This window comes from Coregonus clupeaformis, chromosome 29 (genome assembly GCF_020615455.1).
Source record: "Coregonus clupeaformis isolate EN_2021a chromosome 29, ASM2061545v1, whole genome shotgun sequence".
Taxonomy (NCBI): Eukaryota; Metazoa; Chordata; class Actinopteri; order Salmoniformes; family Salmonidae; genus Coregonus; species Coregonus clupeaformis.
Window position 1 is genome coordinate 14,788,572 of NC_059220.1, and position 20,073 is coordinate 14,808,644.

General features: G+C 45.4%; 2 protein-coding genes across 4 annotated transcripts in view; one reads left to right on the plus strand and one right to left on the minus strand.

Moving 5' to 3' along the window:
- Positions 1-2,657: 2,657 nt before the first annotated feature.
- On the minus strand, positions 2,658-11,103 carry LOC121544684 (cyclin-K-like). Of its 2 annotated transcripts, XM_041854746.2 has the most exons (10): positions 10,598-11,103; positions 10,305-10,386; positions 9,986-10,117; positions 8,253-8,358; positions 7,774-7,858; positions 7,346-7,515; positions 5,307-5,518; positions 5,157-5,190; positions 4,950-5,021; positions 2,658-3,254 (listed from the first exon to the last, which is right to left on the minus strand). In XM_041854746.2, exons 1-10 carry the CDS (start codon positions 10,792-10,794, stop codon positions 2,659-2,661), a joined length of 1,686 nt encoding a protein of 561 aa, XP_041710680.2. In that variant the 5' UTR covers positions 10,795-11,103; the 3' UTR covers position 2,658. The 2 variants fall into 2 exon arrangements, with proteins under 2 accessions (XP_041710680.2, XP_045064934.1); XM_045208999.1 differs by lacking the exon at positions 4,950-5,021.
- A 7,749-nt stretch (positions 11,104-18,852) lies between these two features.
- The window catches only part of LOC121544683 (actin-histidine N-methyltransferase), a 59,125-nt gene continuing 57,904 nt past the window's right edge, over positions 18,853-20,073 (plus strand). For both annotated transcript variants that reach the window (XM_041854745.2, XM_041854744.2), the window contains exon 1: positions 18,853-18,952. The gene's annotated coding sequence lies outside the window, so the exon portion shown is untranslated. The remainder of the gene's footprint in view (positions 18,953-20,073) is intronic.

The window sequence follows — 20,073 nt, forward strand, 5'->3', positions numbered from 1 at the left end:
GTGGCTGGGTCTTTCAGCATGACAATGATCCCAAACACACCGCCCGGGCAACGAAGGAGTGGCTTTGTAAGAAGCATTTCAAGGTCCTGGAGGGGCCTAGCTAGTCTCCCGATCTCAACCCCATAGAAAATCTTTGGAGGGAGTTGAAAGTCCGTGTTGCCCAGCGACAGCCCCAAAACATCACTGCTCTAGAGGAGATCTGCATGGAGGAATGGGCCAAAATACCAGCAACAGTGTGTGAAAACCTTGTGAAGACTTACAGAAAACGTTTGACCTGTGTCATTGCCAACAAAGGGTATATAACAAAGTATTGAGAAACTTTTGTTATTGACCAAATACTTATTTTCCACCATAATTTGCAAATAAATTCCTAAAAAATCCTACAATGTGATTTTCTGGATTTATTTTTCTAATTTTGTCTGTCATAGTTGGCGTGTACCTATGATGAAAATTACAGGCCTCTCTCATCTTTTTAAGTGGGAGAACTTGCACAATTGGTGGCTGACTAAATACTTTTTTCCCCCACTGTATGTATGTATGTATGTATGTATATATATATATATATATATATATATATATATATATATATATACACACACACACATTATATATACATACACATATACACACACATATATACACACACACGTGTATGTGGACACACCTTCAAATTAGTGGATTCTGATATTTCACCCACACCCGCTGCTGACAGGTGTATAAAAATCGAGCACACAGCCATGTAAACATTTGCAGTAGAATGGCCTAACTGAAGAGCTCAGTGACTTTCAACGTGGCACCGTCATAGGATGCCACCTTTCCAACAAGTCAGTTCGCCCTGCTAGAGCTGCCCCGGTCAACTGTAAGTGCTGTTATTGTGAAGTGGAAACGTCTAGGAGCAACAATGGCTCAGCCGGGAAGTGGTAGGCCACGCAAGCTCACAGAATTGGACCGACAAGTGCTGAAGCACGTAGCGCATAAAAAAATCACTACTGAGTTCCAAATTGCCTCTGGAAGCAACGGGAGCTTCATGAAATGGGTTTCCATGGCAGAACAGCAGCACACAAGCCTAAGATCACCATGCGCAATGCCAAGTGGCAGCTGGAGTGGTGTAAAGCTTGCCATCATTGGACTCTGGAGCAGTGGAAATGCGTTTTATGGAGTGATGAATCACACTTCACCATCTGGCAGTCTGACGGACTAATCTGGGTTTGGCGGATACCAGGAGAACGCTACCTGCCCGAATGCATAGTGCCAACTGTAAAGTTTGGTGGAGGAGGAATAATGGTCTAGGGCTGTTTTTTATGGTTCGGACTACGCCCCTTAGTTCCAGTGAAGGGAAATCTGGATGCTACAGCATACAATGACATTCTAGACGATTCTGTGTTTCCAACTTTGTGGCAACAGTTTGGGGCCTTTCCTGTTGCAGCAAGAAAATGCCCCGGTGCAGAAATGGTTTGTCGAGATCGGTGTGGAAGAACTTGACTGGCCTGCACAGAGCTCTGACCTCAACCCCATCGAACAACTTTGGGATGAATTGGAACACCGACTGCGAGCCAGGCATAATCGCCCAACATCAGTGCCCGACCTCACTAATGCTCGTGACTGAATGGAAGCAAGTCCCCGCAGCAATGTTCCAACATCTAGTGGAAAGCCTTCCCAGGAGGCTGTTACAGCAGCAAAGGGGGGACCAACTCCATATTAATGCCCATGATTTTGGAATGAGATGTTTGACGAGCAGGTGTCCACATACTTTTGGTCATGTAGTGTATATTCAAGCCATGGAATAGTTAAGAGTGGAAAAGGCTATAGGGACACTCCTGACATACAAACCAATATTTAATTTCAGAATTGGTTAAAATTAGGTTAGGGTAAGGGTTAGGGTCCGTTTTGTCCGGTCAGGAGTGTCCTATTAGCCTCTCAGAGTGGAGCTGCCGTTTTTCTTCTTAGTCCCATTATTCCTTCCTACATTTGTACAGTAAGCTCATCTAAAAGTTTTCATATAAAAAAAGTACAAATAAACATGTTACCAAAAGGCTAATATAAAAACAGCCATAGTACAACAAACAAACAAACATGATGTATTTGAAACTCACTAACAATGGAAGTCAATGGGGTTGTTTCTTCATGGGGCGTGGCTGTGCGGAGTTTGGCATGTAGGAGATGTAGGGTTGCAGAATTCCGGTAACTTTCCCAGGTTTTCCAGAAATCCTGCTTGGAGGATTACAGATTTCCTGGTTATTCCCTTACGATTCCAATAATCTTTCAACCGGGATTTCTGGAAAACCGCAGCATTTAAGGAAAATTACAGAAATTGTGAAAACTTAGTAGATGACAGCTTCAGAGAACTACAGGGAGTTTATGAGGTCTGTCTCCTCAATTGGCCGTCTGTCAGTAACACTGGAGAGACATTTAGCAGACGCTCTTATCCAGAGCCACTTACAGGGTTAAGTGCCTTGCTCAAGAGGTACAGCGACAGAGTCGGCTCTGGGATTCACCTAGTCGGCTCGGGGATTCGAACCAGTGACCTTTCGGTTACAGGCCCAATGCTCTAACCGCTAGGCTACCTGCCGCCCCGACTCCCCTGTAGTAGGACTGGTGTTGGCTTGGCACATCCAGTCTCACCCCCCCCACCACCTACCCACCTCACCTCACCTCACCTCACCTCATCCAAGCTCCCCGACTCAGGCCACCGATGGGGGGCATGCCAGGGGGCATTGGAGGGGGTACCTGGCTCTGTCCTCCAGGGGGTGGGGGATAGCTGCTAGGAGGGATGGCCATCCCAGGCGGGTAGTCCCCATGTCCCGGGGGCATACGTGGAGGGGGTGGGTAGCTGTGGTTGTACCCCGGCGGGGGGTAGGCGGGCGAGGGTGGAGGGAGGTTGGGTGGAGGGTAGGACGTGGAGGGTGGAGGACCAGGCGGTGGGGCGTTAGGGGGGTAGACGTGGCTGCGGTAGGCCAGGGGAGGGCCATACGATGAGGGGATGGTGCTGTAGGATGGCCCTTCTGTCTTCATCATAGACTGGAGGCTCTGGAAGCCCTCTCCTGACATGTAGGAGCTGGAGGTTGGGATGCCCATGATGTAGCTGGATGGGGGTGGTGGAGCAGGGCGGTGGGGCAGCGGGGGAGGCTGGTGGAGGGAGGCTGAGTGGGGGGGGGGTGGAGGTCCTTTAGGGGGCTCCGTTGGGCCTCCTGCCCCAGTTGGGTCACTCTCTCCTGGGAGAGGGATGGAAGGGTGGGAGGCTGGAGGCTTGTGGTCTGCAGGGAAAAGAGAATTAGAGAACCCTTTGAGAAAGACTTGTGTTAAACAACAACAACCGAATCAAACCACTTCACACCATGTTCTTACTTCAACACGTGTGTACTTACACAGACACATGCACTGAGTCACACACACACCCCTTCCTAGAAGGGTCATGAAAACAGAGCTGTCTAGCGAACGGTGCTGTTTCTAAGCAGAGTAGTTTAACAGCTGTAAGGCAGTTATCAGATTAGGCAGAGCGGTTAGGCAGGTCAGACAGTAGGGTATCAGGCAGGTCAGACAGTAGGGTATCAGACAGGTCAGACAGTAGGGTATCAGGCAGGTCAGACAGTAGAGGGTATCAGACAGAGAATCAGACAGGTCAGACAGTAGAGAGTATCAGGCAGGTCAGACAGTAGAGAGTATCAGGCAGGTCAGACAGTAGAGTATCAGACAGTAGAGTATCAGGCAGGTCAGACAGTAGAGAGTATCAGGCAGGTCAGACAGTAGAGTATCAGACAGTAGAGTATCAGGCAGGTCAGACAGTAGAGTATCAGACACATCAGACAGTAGAGTATCAGGTAGGTCAGACAGTAGAGTAGTAGCACTACAGTGTTCTGGATCCTGTCCACCATGGGGTTATGATGCAAGAAGATCCCCTCAGCCCATAAACGCACATACGTCATGCCTCTCTCTAACGACTGTGGTGTGTGTGCGATGATTAATATCCATCTATAAGCACATGCCAATCTACAGGCTTGTAATAACCAGCCAAGAGAGCTGTGTGTGTTGTGTGGTGTGGCGTGAGTGCGGCCTAGCGGTTAATGGCTTTATGCCAGTAACCGAAAGGTTGCTGGTTCAAATCCCAGAGCCGACTAGGTGAAAGATCTGTTGGTGTCCTTGAGCAAGGCACTTAACCCTAATTGCTCTTGTAAGTCGCTCTGGATAAGAGTGTCTGCTATCCCCTGCCTATCTAAAAGCTTGTGATTTGAACCAGCAGGCTACAGAGAACCCCCTACACTAAGTCTGATATCTAATCTAATAAGTGCTCGTCATATTTCTGCATGGTCTGACCTGGGGGTCTAAGCCTGGCCGCCTGGACACCTTTCCCTCTCAGCCAATCAGAGGACACCTCTCGTTCTCTCAGCCAGTCAGAGGAGTCGTCAGAGGAGACCAGTTAATACCAGCAGCTAAACACTTCTTCCTCCCCAGCTCAGCTAGCTCCTCCAGGGCCCGAGGGGACCAGGGGCTTCTCAGGGTATGTCCTAAATGACATCCTATTCCCTAAATAGTGCACCATAAAAGGTAATAGGGTGCAATTTGGGACACATCCCAAGGGCTTCCCAGGGGCTTCTCAACCACTTAGCAGGAATGCCATGTGTCAATAATCTATTCAGCAATATGAGACATTACAGTAGGGAGTGGAGTGATAGATGTATGGAGCATTAACACCAGTTCAATGTTTATACTGCACAAGTAATCATTTCCCTAAGGGAAGAGCAGAAGATAAAACAATAAGGCTAATGAACAGGGGTCTTTATAAAACTTCACGACAAGATAGTATGTATTTCCTTGAGATTTATTTTATATTTTGATCTATGGTTGATGTTATATTCCCTCTGGAAACCAACAGGTGTGTACCAGTTGTTGCACTGGTGTTAAGGCTTAGTGAGTCTGGTGGTCATCTGAGTGGACCAGGGTAGGGGGCTCACCCGAGGGGGGTTGTGCTGTGGGTAGAGGGGGCATCGGAGGCTCCAGCCTGGGGATCTTAGGACCCACTGGCTCTGGGAGTGGTGGGGGGAAGAGAGAGAGAACTAACATACCTACTGTTATGAATCCTTTTCAAAAGAATATTGGCAGCCATACGTGTGAATGGAATCATCTACTGTCTGAGCCAGAGAAAAGGTTAATGTGCTCACCAGGTGCCTTGCTTTCTTCTTTAGGAGACAATACCTAAACAACAACAAGGGAAATGGGTGTCAAAAACAATTCAATTGAGTTAATCTGATCATAAAAAGAGCATGATGCCTGCCCGCACAATAACCTTTTAACTCAAGTGTCAAACTCACGTGGACTCGTTTGAGCTGACGAGGAGGGCTGGTCTGGGGAGAGACCTTCTTGCTGAGTGGTGGCAGGACGGGGGGGTTGGGGAGGGGGAGCTGGGTGAGGGTCTGCAGCTGCTGGGGGGTGGGGACGGGGGTAGGGGGGGTCTTCTCGCTGGAGGTCTGGGGCATCTGCTGCTTGCCCTGGGAGTACAGGTCTAGGATCTGGTGGCATATGTCTATCGAGCAGAGGAGGAGGTCATTAATGAGGAGTGCATTTCAGAATTATGGATCTAAATGACGGTAATCCATCAGTAATGATACTAACATGGTTGTAAACAAACAGTCCACAAATTAAAAGAGGGGTGAAAGCCTCGCAAGCCACCCTGATCTCGCAAACTGTGCAGCGAGATCAGGATGAAAGAGGCTTTCAATTATACACTGCTCAAAAAAATAAAGGGAACACTAAAATAACACATCCTAGATCGGAATGAATGAAATAATCTTATTAAATACTTTTTTCTTTACATAGTTGAATGTGCTGACAACAAAATCACACAAAAATTATCAATGGAAATCAAATTTATCAACCCATGGAGGTCTGGATTTGGAGTCACCCTCAAAATTAAAGTGGAAAACCACAATACAGGCTGATCCAACTTTGATGTAATGTCCTTAAAACAAGTTTAAAAAAGGCTCAGTAGTGTGTGTGGCCTCCACGTGCCTGTATGACCTCCCTACAACGCCTGGGCATGCTCCTGATAAGGTGGCGGATGGTCTCCTGAGGGATCTCCTCCCAGACCTGGACTAAAGTATCCGCCAACTCCTGGACAGTCTGTGGTGCAACGTGGCGTTGGTGGATGGTGCGAGACATGATGTCCCAGATGTGCTCAATTGGATTCAGGTCTGGGGAATGGGCGGGCCAGTCCACAGCATCAATGCCTTCCTCTTGCAGGAACTGCTGACACACTCCAGCCACATGAGGTCTAGCATTGTCTTGCATTAGGAGGAACCCAGGGCCAACCGCACCAGCATATGGTCTCACAAGGGGTCTAATGGCAGTCAGGCTACCTCTGGCGAGCACATGGAGGCCTGTGCGGCCCCCCAAAGAAATGCCACCCCACACCATGACTGACCCACCGCCAAACCGGTCATGCTGGAGGATGTTGCAGGCAGCAGAACGTTCTCCACGGCGTCTCCAGACTCTGTCACGTGCTCAGTGTGAACCTGCTTTCATCTGTGAAGAGCACAGGGCGCCAGTGGCGAATTTGCCAATCTTGGTGTTCTCTGGCAAATGCCAAACGTCCTGCACGGTGTTGGGCTGTAAGCACAACCCCCACCTGTGGACGTCGGGCCCTCATACCACCCTCATGGAGTCTGTTTCTGACCACTTGAGCAGACACATGCACATTTGTGGCCTGCTGGAGGTCATTTTGCAGGGCTCTGGCAGTGCTCCTCCTGCTCCTCCTTGCACAAAGGCGGAGGTAGCAGTCCTGCTGCTGGGTTGTTGCCCTCCTACGGCCTCCTCCACGTCTCCTGATGTACTGGCCTGTCTCCTGGTAGCGTCTCCATGCTCTGGACACTACGCTGACAGACACAGCAAACCTTCTTGCCACAGCTCGCATTGATGTGCCATCCTGGATGAGCTGCACTACCTGAGACACTTGTGTGGGTTGTAGACTCCGTCTCATGCTACCACTAGAGTGAAAGCACCGCCAGCATTCAAAAGTGACCAAAACATCAGCCAGGAAGCATAGGAACTGAGAAGTGGTCTGTGGTCACCACCTGCACAACCATTCCTTTATTGGGGGTGTCTTGCTAATTTCTATAATTTCCACCTGTTGTCTATTCCATTTGCACAACAGCATGTGAAATGTATTGTCAATCAGTGTTGCTTCCTAAGTGGACAGTTTGATTTCACAGAAGTGTGATTGACTTGGAGTTACAATGTGTTATTTAAGTGTTCCCTTTATGTTATATGCCTTTGTTTTTAACATTTAAAACATCCTACACAAATGACATAAACCCAGACAACTGTTTCATAGAGAAAGACCAGCCAGTCCCACCTTCCAGCAGCTCCACTGGGACATCCTGGACAAACTGCTCCCACCATCGCCGTGAAGACTGCTTCGACATCCACTCCTGGATGTCAAACTTACACAGCCGGCCGGCCAGGTACATGACTGCTACAGCTATGATCTCTGGCTCCCACTGCAGGGACAGCATGGTACACAGACTGAGGGGAGAGGAGAAAGAGTCCCTCAGTTACAGGGCACATATTCAGAAAGCATCTCAGAGTAGGCATGCTGTTCTATAATCAGTTTTGCCTATTAAATCATAATGATTAAGAAGGGGGACCTGATCCTAGATCAGCACTCCTACTCCGAGATGCTTTGTGGCTATCGGACCTGATTGCATTATCGTAGGCACATGGGTATCGATGTACTTTCATGCTTCTGCTAAGTTATGCATCCATGTGTAGTTAACTGCTCACCTGTCATTCACAAAGGTCCAGGCCATCTGAACTAGTTTCTGCACTTTGTTCTTATCACCTGAAACAGATCGGAAATACTTCAGATCTGTGAACAGAAAGAGGTGAATGAGTTTAGGGGTCGTTTTCATTCAGACATGGTCATAACAGACTAGATCAGATTGTTTTAGATAAACTGTAGTGCCTGATTCCCACTATAGGGCCAAGCTGTTACACCGTGCTGACTGGGTTATTATTTTCTCTTCACATTGTCCTTTTCCAGCACAGTTCCAGCAACTATTGTGAACAGCTCAGGGCTAATGTCAAATTCTGGTAACTTTACCAAAATTCCCAGATTTTCTAGAAATCCTGGTTGGAGGAGTCATGGATTTCCTCCTTATTTCCATCCAGGAATCTTCCAACCAGGATTTCTTGAAAACCTGACAATCTTAGGAAAGTTAGCATAATTTTGCAACCCTAATCAAGCATATGTAACAGTGTACCTTTGAGCTGCTTGGCGTAGCGAAGCAGGAACTGGTACGGGTGCTCCACCTGCAGGTCAAACTTAATGGTCTGCAGTAGGATCCGCTCCAACACCATCACCTCCTCCTGTAGAGGGACAGAGTCATGTAAAACATTGTGACCAGGAAGTATTTTGGATTCAGACTATGGGTTAAACTTTAAAACTAAATTGGGATCCTTAACGTTAAGAAAAATCCCTAACCGGAAAACTGTTTTTTAGTTTCCCCCCCACATAATTAAAACAACAAAACATTATTTTCCGTGTTATAGCCGATAGGCTATAAAGGGCCTGGGGAAGCCAAATAAAACAAGAGCGGAAGAGGCGAACTTCAGGCTACTTGGTGACTTTGCAAGGCAAGACATTGCGAGATGCAGATTACCAAAACATATGAACACGCTTTTGCCTCCCTCTCCTGTTCTGTCTTTGCTAATGATGCAAGTGTGTCTTCGGTCTGTTGCGTGTAGAATATCCTAGCCAAGTCATGGCACCGATGTTTTCGGGCCAGTCTTGCGAGCACGGGGTAGCCTACTCTTCATTTTTGCCTCATATGAAATTGCAGTAGGCTACCGGTAGCCTGTATCGATTACCCTTTTCTGACATAATGGAATGTGTCCCCTTGAAAGCGCCTCGGGCTACGGCATGTTTGTCTTTCTGTCTGTTACGTTAGGCTACACGAAACATTCTCTGGTGATATGAAAGGACATTTTACTTGTCTGTAAAGGAATGCAGTTTCTGCAGCGGGACTAAAATCCATCACTAGGCAACCAGAACTGTCAATCAAATTATCTCTAGCAGCTGCATGCAGCCTGCTTGCTGCGCGCAGACCCCTCTCCAAAATAAGTGCTTTAAAGTTTGTTAAATACCGTGACTTACCAAGACATTTAGTAGAAATAAAACACTTCTAGCTACCCTACCATCAAAAAACGGCATAAAAAACAACACAGCAGCACATCAATCAGCACTGTTTATTGTTGTCAGGGAAAAAATACAGAACATTTTACAACAGAGCAGAATTCTACTGTATGAAAAAGGTACAGACCTGATGTGGCACTTTTTTAAATTGTCTGAAAAGTTGTCAATTGTCGCTATCGACATGTTACTGTAGCTGCGTTCTGTGTCTGTTAAAGGCCGTGGTGGATATACCTTCATTGCCCGGCCCTAGTGGTCATGCATTGTAAATTGACGTGGAATTTAATGATTTTTTTTCTTTTCATTTTAACAGAAACCCGATAAAAAATGGCAGTTTAAACGTTAAGCAAAATTGTCAATTTGTCACATCCCTAATTCAAACCCTGTCCTTCCCAGGGATGGAAAGATTATGTACTATCTGGTCAGTGGTCACAACTTTATACTAGCACAGCGTTTCCCAAACTCGGTCCTGGGGCCCCCAAGGGGTGCACATTTTAGTTGTTGCCCTAGCACTACAGAGCGGATTAAACTAATCAAAGCTTGATGATGAGTTGGTTATTTGAATTAGCTGTGTAGTGCTAAGGAGAATTTAAAAAACATGCACCCCTTGGGGTCCCCAGGACAGAGTTTGGGAAACGCTGTACTAGCAACTTACATTGAACAGGTTTAATGCAATGGACACACCCATTTGATGGTCGAGGTACCCTCAATATCAAAGTACCAACTATTACTGAATATATAACATCTTGTAATCCAGACAATTGTCAAAGGGTAAATTAGTTTACACACTTGTGAGGCTCTCACCTTTGGGTCATCTCCAAACTGGGCGAACTGTATATCGTTCAGCAGGCTGCGAGCGGTCTTGATGATGTCTTTACATTTCTTGGGGGTCTCTTCCACTTTACCTGCCAGGAATAGACAGCAACCCCCAGTCACCTGTAGAGACATAGCTTTCGTTAGCTGGGTATACATAGAACCAAAGAGATATAACACAGCCACAAATGAAAATGGGGAACTCTATTCAACCTGTGACAACGATTTCCATTGTAAAGGGCTCATCGGAACCATCTTTAACATAGCCAAGTCTGGTCAAAAGCATGAGTTGTACACTGTGCATACTTACATATCTGGGGAACTGCTTGAAAGAGTGAAACATGTAGAAGCGATGGAAGTAGATGATCCCTGTAGCCAATGTGTCATAGTGTCTGATCACAGGGTTAAGGAACTGAAGTTACTGGAACAGTGATGTGGATAATGAAATACTATTGATAAACAAACAATACATTATTCTGAGAACCATGAAGCTGGACCAGTTTACTCTCCTGGCTGCCAACAACCAACAAAACGAGACACGTCCAGATCATGCACAGTTGCACAACAGTGTGTGTTTGCTGCTAAACAGTGAAGGAAAGATACAGTCCCAGGCGTGTGCCCACGTCGAAGATGAACCGAGCCCCCTCCCTCCGGTACCGGGCCTCGGTGGCCGGGTCGAGGCCCTCGGACTGGGAGGGGGTGTGAGCCAGGTCATTCTTGTCCCAGTACCAACATGGCTTGATGTGATCCAGACTTGCAGCTGGATTTCCAGGGATCGAATTATCCCTGTATTCTTTCATTAACTATCCTTAAAATGGTAGAAGCTTACTAGTTAGCTAGCTTGCCACTGCACTGTACCCGTTCGATGAAAGGGATTTAGCACAGCGATGCTATCTCTTTACCATGTGAATAACCTCTCTATAGCTACAGCTAACTGCAGAAATAGTAAAATGATTTAATCCATTCAATTAAAACAGCTACACTTGTATTGGAGTGTATGGTGACATCAAAATAGGAAACAATCTCTCACCACACAACAGTGGGCTGAGCACCTTGTTCTTTGAAAGAACGTCGATCGGTATCCTTCTCTACAAATCATGTCGCCTGAATCGTTCTTCTTCTGTTGAGTTTATATTGCGGTTGGAAACCAACTTTAAGGTGCATTACCGCCACCAACTGGACTGGAGTGTGGACCAGAGACAGGTAAAGTCTAACTCCTACCCAATATTCTCGTCTCCCTAAGAAGACGAAATACATAATTAAATACTACATCCCCTGAAGATTTTCCCAGCAGTCTACTTAATCTTGGTTCTTCAACTCCATTACTCCTTAAATCGAATAACTCACTCTCTCTCTCTCTCTCTCTCTCTCTCTCTCTCTCTCTCTCTCTCTCTCTCTCTCTCTCTCTCTCTCTCTCTCTCTCTCTCTCTCTCTCTCTCTCTCTCTCTCTCTCTCTCTCTCTCTCTCTCTCTCTCTCTCTCTCTCTCTCTCTCTCTGCCCCCACCTTTTCCTGGATTTCTACAGGTATCCCCTTTCCCACAACTCTTGCCATTTGTTTTTAACCATAGTTTTTATCAACCCCTTGGCTTCTGCTTTACTGATTGAAAATTCCATCTCAACATTAGGATGTTTGAGAGCCTGCTTGGCGTGAACATCCACCTCCTCATTCCCCTCTACTCCCACATGAGCTGGTACCTAGAGGAACATCACAAATACCCCCATCTGTCTCACCCTATACAAGCACAGCAAAACCTCATACAATACATCTTGTCTGCTCCAAGACACAAATTAATTTAAGCTCAACAGTGCTGCACAGGAGTCAGAGCAGATGACTACCCTGTCTGGCCTCACCTCTTCCACCCACTCTGCAGCCAAGAGTATGGGCAGCAACTCCATTGTGTCACTGCCACCTTAAACTCAGGAACACTAAAAGCTGCACCTGTCCTCCCTGTTTTAGGGTCCTTAGATCCATCTGTGAATATATTCAAGAAAGCATAGTACTGTGTTCTTAAATGTTCACTTACAACTGAATCTACTCTTTCCTCAACAGCTCTTACCCTCTCAAGCAACCCTAGATCTATCACTGGCTGAGGGCGCAACCAAGGTGGGATAGCCGGAAGAACCACAGAGGGGCTAAACTCCCTCATTGAGGGTGTAAGATTCTTTTTTACTTTCTTGAATACGTCAGCTCCAAAATGCAGGTGTTTCAGCCTAACACAGTGCTTTCTGTGTTGGTGGTGGGGCAGCCAGCGGAAAATATGAAGTGTAGGGGTTGGTAATGTTCTCTAGATGTACTGTGATTGGCTCAGTGTTCTGTCACTCATGGGGACACTACATCACAGCAAAAGTTACAGGGAGAGCTCAACAATTCAAGCCCCTTGGGTTCTGCCATATAGTTACATTAGAAGTGCCCATCCAAGAAGGTCATTGGCCACAGATAAAATGACGTCAAATCACATTATATCTACCGTAGCTTTGATTGGACATATCATGTCAACGTCATACTTTCAAAAACTTAACTAGCAAGCTAGCAGTCATCATCATGAATTAAGTCAACAATCTACTGGCAAATCCTTTTCAATCCTAAATTATGAAGATACATTATATATAAAATGTATCAGTGCTCATCAGCCATTGGACAAACATTACACAACAAGTTGGAAATCGCAAATTCAACAATTAGTGGTTTGGAAGGAATCAGTGGCTAACTGCAAGCATTGCAAAGCAATCACTAGCCTGCTATTCAGTGGAGTGGGTGTGTGGTCCAAGTCTGGGTTTAAGGGTCTCTTTTCCAAGCTTAAAAGGATAAACATTCAACATTGGCCATGCTGTCAATCCAGCATGACTTCTGCTGCGTTCAAAATAACTGGAAACTCGGAACTGGGAAATCTCAGACTTCAGTGAGTTCAAGACAACTGGGAACTCGGGACAAAACTAGCTCTGACTGGGAAATACAATTTGAACGGTCATCCAACTTGGAATTCCAAGTCGGGAACTCGGGCCTCTTTCTAGAGCTCCGACCTGAAGATCACTGACGTCGTGATACGACCTTGTTTTTTTCTGAGTTCCATGTTGTCTTGAAAGCACCATAAATCCAGAGAATGGCAAACTTTGATGACAAAGTTTGATGACAAATACTTATTTCCCACCATAATTTGCAAATAAATTCATTAAAAATCCTACAATGTGATTTTCTGGATTTCTTTTTCTCATTTTGTCTGTCATAGTTGACGTGTACCTATGATGAAAATTACAGGCCTCTCTCATCTTTTTAAGTGGGAGAACTTGCACAATTGGTGGCTGACTAAATACTTTTCCCCCCCACTGTATCCTCTTTATTTATCCTATGGTTCTGACTTGGTATACAGGGAGAATATTGTAAGAACGGCCCATGTTCTGAATTCTGTCGCTGTACATTTCAAAAGTGCTGAACAAATAGTTATATTGACTATGTCCATCCTAGCTCGCTCATTAATGTCTTAGCGAAATTACAGGATTGCCTCTTATCCGCTCGTCATCCCCTTAAGCCATAGTTTGTACATCTCAATTGTCAGTAGAAACCACATTTGTTTAAGCAAGTCAGCCATATCAGCTATGTTTTTTGAAAAGGCAGTAAATGAGGCTGAATGAACTGTTTTACTGCCAGACAAGGCTCAGCTTATAGTCAGGTGTAGCAGTGGTAATGTGTTGGGACTGCTGTTGGGACTCTGCTGTTGGGACAGCTTTATGTAGGCCCTAACAGTTTGTGGGCACCGTTTGTCACCGTTATAGTACAATTAATGTATTGTTAAGAGTTGTGTTGTGTAGTGGCTTTGCTGGCATGCATCTACATATTTTGGGTGGAGTTTGCCCCACCAACATTTACATGCTAAAAAGGCCATCAACTCTAGTCTCTTACATGGGTTGTAAAAGTTCACAATGACCATATTCCCCCCTCCCAACCACACCTCTACATACTCCTGTTCAACTCATGATCCCACATGCCTATATGGGATCCTGCACTTTATAAAAAGGTAGCACACCCTTCCCTCCCCCTGCCACCATATCTCTATGGACTGCAACATAACCTTGTAATACAAAATCTAGAGTAGGTTTAAGCCAAGTCTCCTGGAGACATATCACATCAGGTTTGGCTGGTAACTCCTCAATAAACTTTTTAAAGTATTGCCCATTAGCCATCAAACATCTGTCATTCCATTGGAGGATTAACACAACTATGAAAATTAACCAATACATGATTCCAGGCTGGACTGATTCTCAATCTTTTTGAGGTCATCCTGTACATTTTCCCATGTCAGTCCTGTGATCTCAAGATACTTTACTGCCTGCTCCACTATGATCTGTATCTTCTTAGTCTTAGATTGTAATGTTTCTGTGCAATTGTTTGCTACGGTCACAAATGTAACAACCTTCCTCATGTCTACTAACAGTCTTGTGTTCTCCCCCATTCTGCTCCCTACATCACGCCCAACCTGCATCTCAATCTGCCATGGAATACCTGCTCTTCTAAATGCCCCGCTTGTTTCTGCGTGAACTACTGTACTACTACTGCTTCTGCTTACCAGATGTTACGCTCACTCCTCCTGCTGCACTTCCATCTGTCTTTTCATCATGGCACAACCCCCAGTTACAGCTCTTTAACTGGACCCCATCTCCACATTCTCCATATGCATGTTCTCCCCCACACATCTCACATCTCCATTTGCCTTTACACAACGCTGCCACATACCCTTTGACAGATAATACAACGCAACGGTTTCAGAACATAAACTTGCACATAGTAACTCATATGCCAAATCCTATTTTTTTTCTGTCAGTGCTACAAAACTTTGAGGAAATTGTACCGACAGATTTTTTTTGGGATTGGGCATATGAAGGCTATCCACCTTCTTCCCATCTCGTGTCATCTGGTGATGTAGAGGTTATCCCAGGCCCTGTAGCCCCCAGTATCACTCCTACTCCCCAGGCGTTATCATTTGTTGACTTCTGTAACTGTAAAAGCCTTGGTTTCTTGCACGTTAACATCAGAAGCCTTGAATTATTCACTGCGTTAGCACACTCCGTCAACCCTGATGTTCTAGCAGTGTCTGAATCATGGCTTAGGAAGGCCACCAAAAATTCTGAAATTTCCATCCCCAACTACAACATTTTTCGTCTCGATAGAACTGCCAAAGAGGGTGGGGTTGCAATCTACTGTAGAGATAGCCTGCAGAGCTCTATCATACTATCCAGGTCTGTGCCCAAACAGTTTGAGCTTCTACTTCTAAAAATCCACCTTTCCAGAAATAAGTCTCTCACTGTTGCCGCTTGCTACAGACCCCCCTTAGCCCCGAGCTGTGCCCTGGACACCATATGTGAACTGATTGCCCCCCATCTATCCTCAGAGTTCGTACTGCTTGGTGACCTAAACTGGGATATGCTTAACACCCCGGCCAACCTACAATCTAAACTAGATGCCCTCAATCTCACACAAATTATCAAAGAACCTACCAGGTACAACCCTAAATCTGTAAACATGGGCACCCTCATAGATATCATCCTGACAAATGTACCCTCTAAATACACCTCGGCTGTCTTCAACCAGGATCTCAGCGATCACTGCCTTATTGCCTGTGTCCGTAATGGGTCCGCGGTCAAACAACCACCTTGACCTCATTCCATCAGTAGAGGATGCCTGGTTGTTCTTTAAAAGTGCTTTCCTCTCAATCTTAAATAAGCATGCCCCATTCAAAAAATGCAGAACTAAGAACAGATATAGTCCCTGGTTCTCCTCAGACTTGACTGCCCTTGACCAGCACAAAAACATCCTGTGGCGTACTGCTTTAGCATCGAACAGCCCCCGCGATATGCAACTTTTCAGGGAAGTCAGGAACCAATATACACAATCAGTTAGGAAAGCAAAGGCTAGCTTTTTCAAACAGAAATGTGCATCCTGTAGCACTAACTCCAAAAAGTTTTGGGACACTGTAAAGTCCATGGAGAATAAGAGCACCTCCTCCCAACTGCCCACTGCACTGAGGCTAGGAAACACTGTCACCACCGATAAATCTACAATCATCGAGAATTTCAACAAGCATTTTGCTACGGCTGGCCATGCTTTCCACCTGGCTACCACTACCCCGGCCACCAGCTCTGCACCCTCCGCTGCAACTTGCCCATGCCCCCCCCCCGCTTCTCCTTCACACAAATTCAGACAGCTGATGTTCTGAAAGAGCTGAAAAATCTGGCCCCCTACAAATCAGCTGGGTTAGACAATCTGGACCCTTTCTTTCTAAAATTACCCGCCGAAATTGTCGCAACCCCTATTACTAGCCTGTTCAACCTCTCTTTCGTAACGTCTGAGATCCCCAGAGATTGGAAAGCTGCCACGGTCATCCCCCTCTTCAAAGGGGGTGACACTCTAGATCCAAACTGTTACAGACCTATATCCATCCTGCTCTGCCTTTCAAAAGTATTTGAAAGCCAAGTTAACAAACAGATCACCGACCATTTCGAATCCCACCATAACTTCTCCGCTATGCAATCTGGTTTCCGAGCTGGTCATGGGTGCACATCAGCCACGCTCAAGGTCCTAAACGATATTATAACCGCGATCGATAAAAGACAGTACTGCGCAGCCGTCTTCATCGACCTGGCCAAGGCTTTCGACTCTGTCAATCACTGCATTCTTATTGGCAGACTAGCCTTGGTTTCTCAAATGACTGCCTCGCCTGGTTCACCAACTACTTCTCAGATAGAGTTCAATGTGTCAAATCGGAGGGCCTGTTGTCTGGACCTCTGGCAGTCTCTATGGTGGTGCCACAGGGTTCAATTCTCGGGCTGACTCTATTCTTTGTGTATATAAATGATGTCGCTCTTGCTGCTGGTGACTCTCGGATCCACCTCTATGCGGACGACACCATTTTGTATACATCTGGCCCTTCATTGGACACTGTGTTAACAAACCTCCAAACGAGCTTCAACGCCATACAACACTCCTTCCGTAGCCTCCAACTGCTCTTAAACACCAGTAAAACTAAATGCATGCTCTTCAACCGAACGCTGCTTGCACCCGCCCACCCGACTAGAATCACTACTCTCGGCGGGTCTGACCTAGAGTATGTGGACAACTACAAATACCTAGGTGTCTGGTTAGACTGTAAACTCTCCTTCCAGACTCACATTAAGCATCTCCAATCAAAAGTTAGATCTAGAATCTGCTTCCTATTTCGCAACAAAGCCTACTTCACTCATGCTGCCAAACATGCCCTCGTAAAACGGACTATCCTACCGATCCTTGACTTCGGCGATGTCATTTACAAAATAGCCTCCAACACTCCACTCAGCAAATTGGATGTAGTCTATCACAGTGCCATCCGTTTTGTCACCAAAGCCCCATATACTACCCACCATTGTGACCTGTACGCTCTTGTTGGCTGGCCCTCACTACATATTCGTCGCCAAACCCACTGGCTCCAGGTCATCTATAAATCACTGCTAGGCAAATCCCCGTCTTATCTTACCTCACTGGTCACCATAGCAACACCCACCCGTAGTCTGCGCTCCAGCAGGTATATCTCACTGGTCATCCCCAAAGCCAACACCTCCTTTGGCCGCCATTCCTTCCAGTTCTCTGCTGCCAATGACTGGAATGAACTGCTAAAATCTCTGAAGCTGGAGACTCTTATCTCCCTCACTAACTTTAAGCATCAGTTGTCAGAGCAGCTTACCGATCACGGCACCTGTACACAGCCATTCTGAAATTAGCCCACCCAACTACCTCATCCCCATATTGTTATTTATTTTGCTAATTTGCACCCCAGTATCTCTATTTGCACATCATCTTTTGCACATCTATCATTCCAGTGTTAATACGAAATTGTAACTATTTTGCACTATGGCCTATTTATTGCCTTACCTCCATAACTTACTACATTCGCACACACTGTATATATATTTTCTGTAGTATTTTTGACTTTATGTTTTGTTTACCCCATATGTAACTCTGTGTTGTTGTTTTTATCGCACTGCTTTGCTTTATCTTGGCCAGGTCGCAGTTGTAAATGAGAACTTGTTCTCAACTGGCTTACCTGGTTAAATAAAGGTGAAATAAAAAATAAATAAAAAATCTGGAGGCGCTTTGCCTCAATAAGAGATCCTCCCTTCAAGTGGTGTTTTATTTCTTTCATCTTAACAATTTCTGGAAATCCCATAATAACTCCCTCTAGTCAACGCGATCGGACTCACAGCGGTGACTCCACCCTCGTCCTTCAATTTCACCAACACCTTGAACTCCATTTCTCTCAGTACAACACTGCGAACCGAACCTTCCTCATCACTAACGTACTCTCCTCCGACAAGACCTGCAAAGGCTCCCTTTTCTTCTTCTTCTTAACCTTTACTTCCACTACTCTCCCTCCAACCTTTTCCCTCCATCCCGTCCCCCTCAACTCCTACCCACTACCTGTACATCCATTTCTACTCCAGTCACAGCCCAATGTTGCTCAACCACCTACACCGGATTTTCACGCTCTCCAAACCGCATTGTGAGAATTTTCAACCGACCCGCCTGAATCGTAACCATTTATGGTACTTTTAAACCCCCTGAAGTAAACTTCCAATCACAAACCACGAAGGGATGGGTTTTGTGTTTATGTTCCGACGCCAAACTGCCATTCGCGAAATCTGATCATTTGAACCAATCCGTAGTTTGCATTTTCGAAGCCAGATTAATTTTTAACCAATAGGCATACAAATGAAGACGCGCACACTTTCCAACAACCAATACAAATTAAGAAAGATAACATTGTTTATGTGGGTGTAGAACGTTTGTGCTCCAATCAAATCGTTAGAAAAATATGTTACATTCATGGCTCGCCCAAATCAACATCAAGGTTAGGTTTTGCTCCCCTACCTTGTGCAAGAGGCTTGAATTACAGTTTGACAGGAGAGGAAGTAGCTACTGTACTCAATTACAAGGTAACTTCGTTGAGTAAAACAAGTTATTAGTAATTATGTGCATGCAATTACTGTTTGATATTACTAGTCATTCTGCTTGCCATTTAGCTTTACCTGTCATTCCTGCATTGCGGCGCGAACGTCGCTTTCATATTTGCGAGCCAAGCTAGCTGGTTAGCTAGCTAGCAAGTGTGTGTTATAATTTTGCCTTTCAACAAGATTCATGTTGCTGGTTGTTTCCCTTTTCAAAGTTAACCATCTATATACTAACAAGTGAGAGACCTTAACGTACTAGTTTGATAATCACATTCTACGATATGTTTTTTGGACAAGGGAAATGAATGGGCTCGTCTGCTACAGGACGCTGCAACCACGACTGTTAGCTTAGCCAGTTTGATGGCGTGATTCAGTTGGCTTGCTAGATCACTTGACAAACCTAGCTTAAAAGCTAGCTAGCTAGTTCAGTTGGACTGGGAAGCTATTTTAAAGTAATCTATTGCCAGTGAGTGTCAACCGCTTTCTAGCTGTCCTGCTAGCTAGCTAGTACAGTGAAATTGATTAGCTAGTTTTAAGCAACAAGCTTCCTTAAGGGAAGTCAGGATGAATTAAGCCCTTTTTATAATGTTCAACAATACTTCTATAGCAATATAACAAATCTTAACTTGAGGGGGGGAGGGGATATTTCCAACCTGCTGGATTGGTGGACAGCTTGTCTAAACATCAGACTGTTACCATGGCTCTCCCTCTGAAAGAAGTTGAATACAGTGATATTTAAACCAGTGGAGGCTCCTCAGAGGAGTAAGGGGAGGACCATCCTACTCAGTGAATTTCATAACAATAAAAATATTGAAACATCCTTTTTAAATACAACTGTACTCAATATATTCACGTCACCAAATAACTGATTAAAACACGGTTTTGCAATGAGGAGGACAGCTATTTTCTGTCCTCCTCTGGGTACATTGACTTTAATACAAAACCTAGGAGGCTCATGACTCTCACTCCCTTCCATAGACTTACACAGTAATTATGACGTCCTCCAACCTATCAGAGCTCTTGCAGCATAAACTGACATGTTGTCCATCCAATTAAAGGATCAGATAATTAATCTAGTACTGAAAGCATAAGCTACAGCTAGCTAG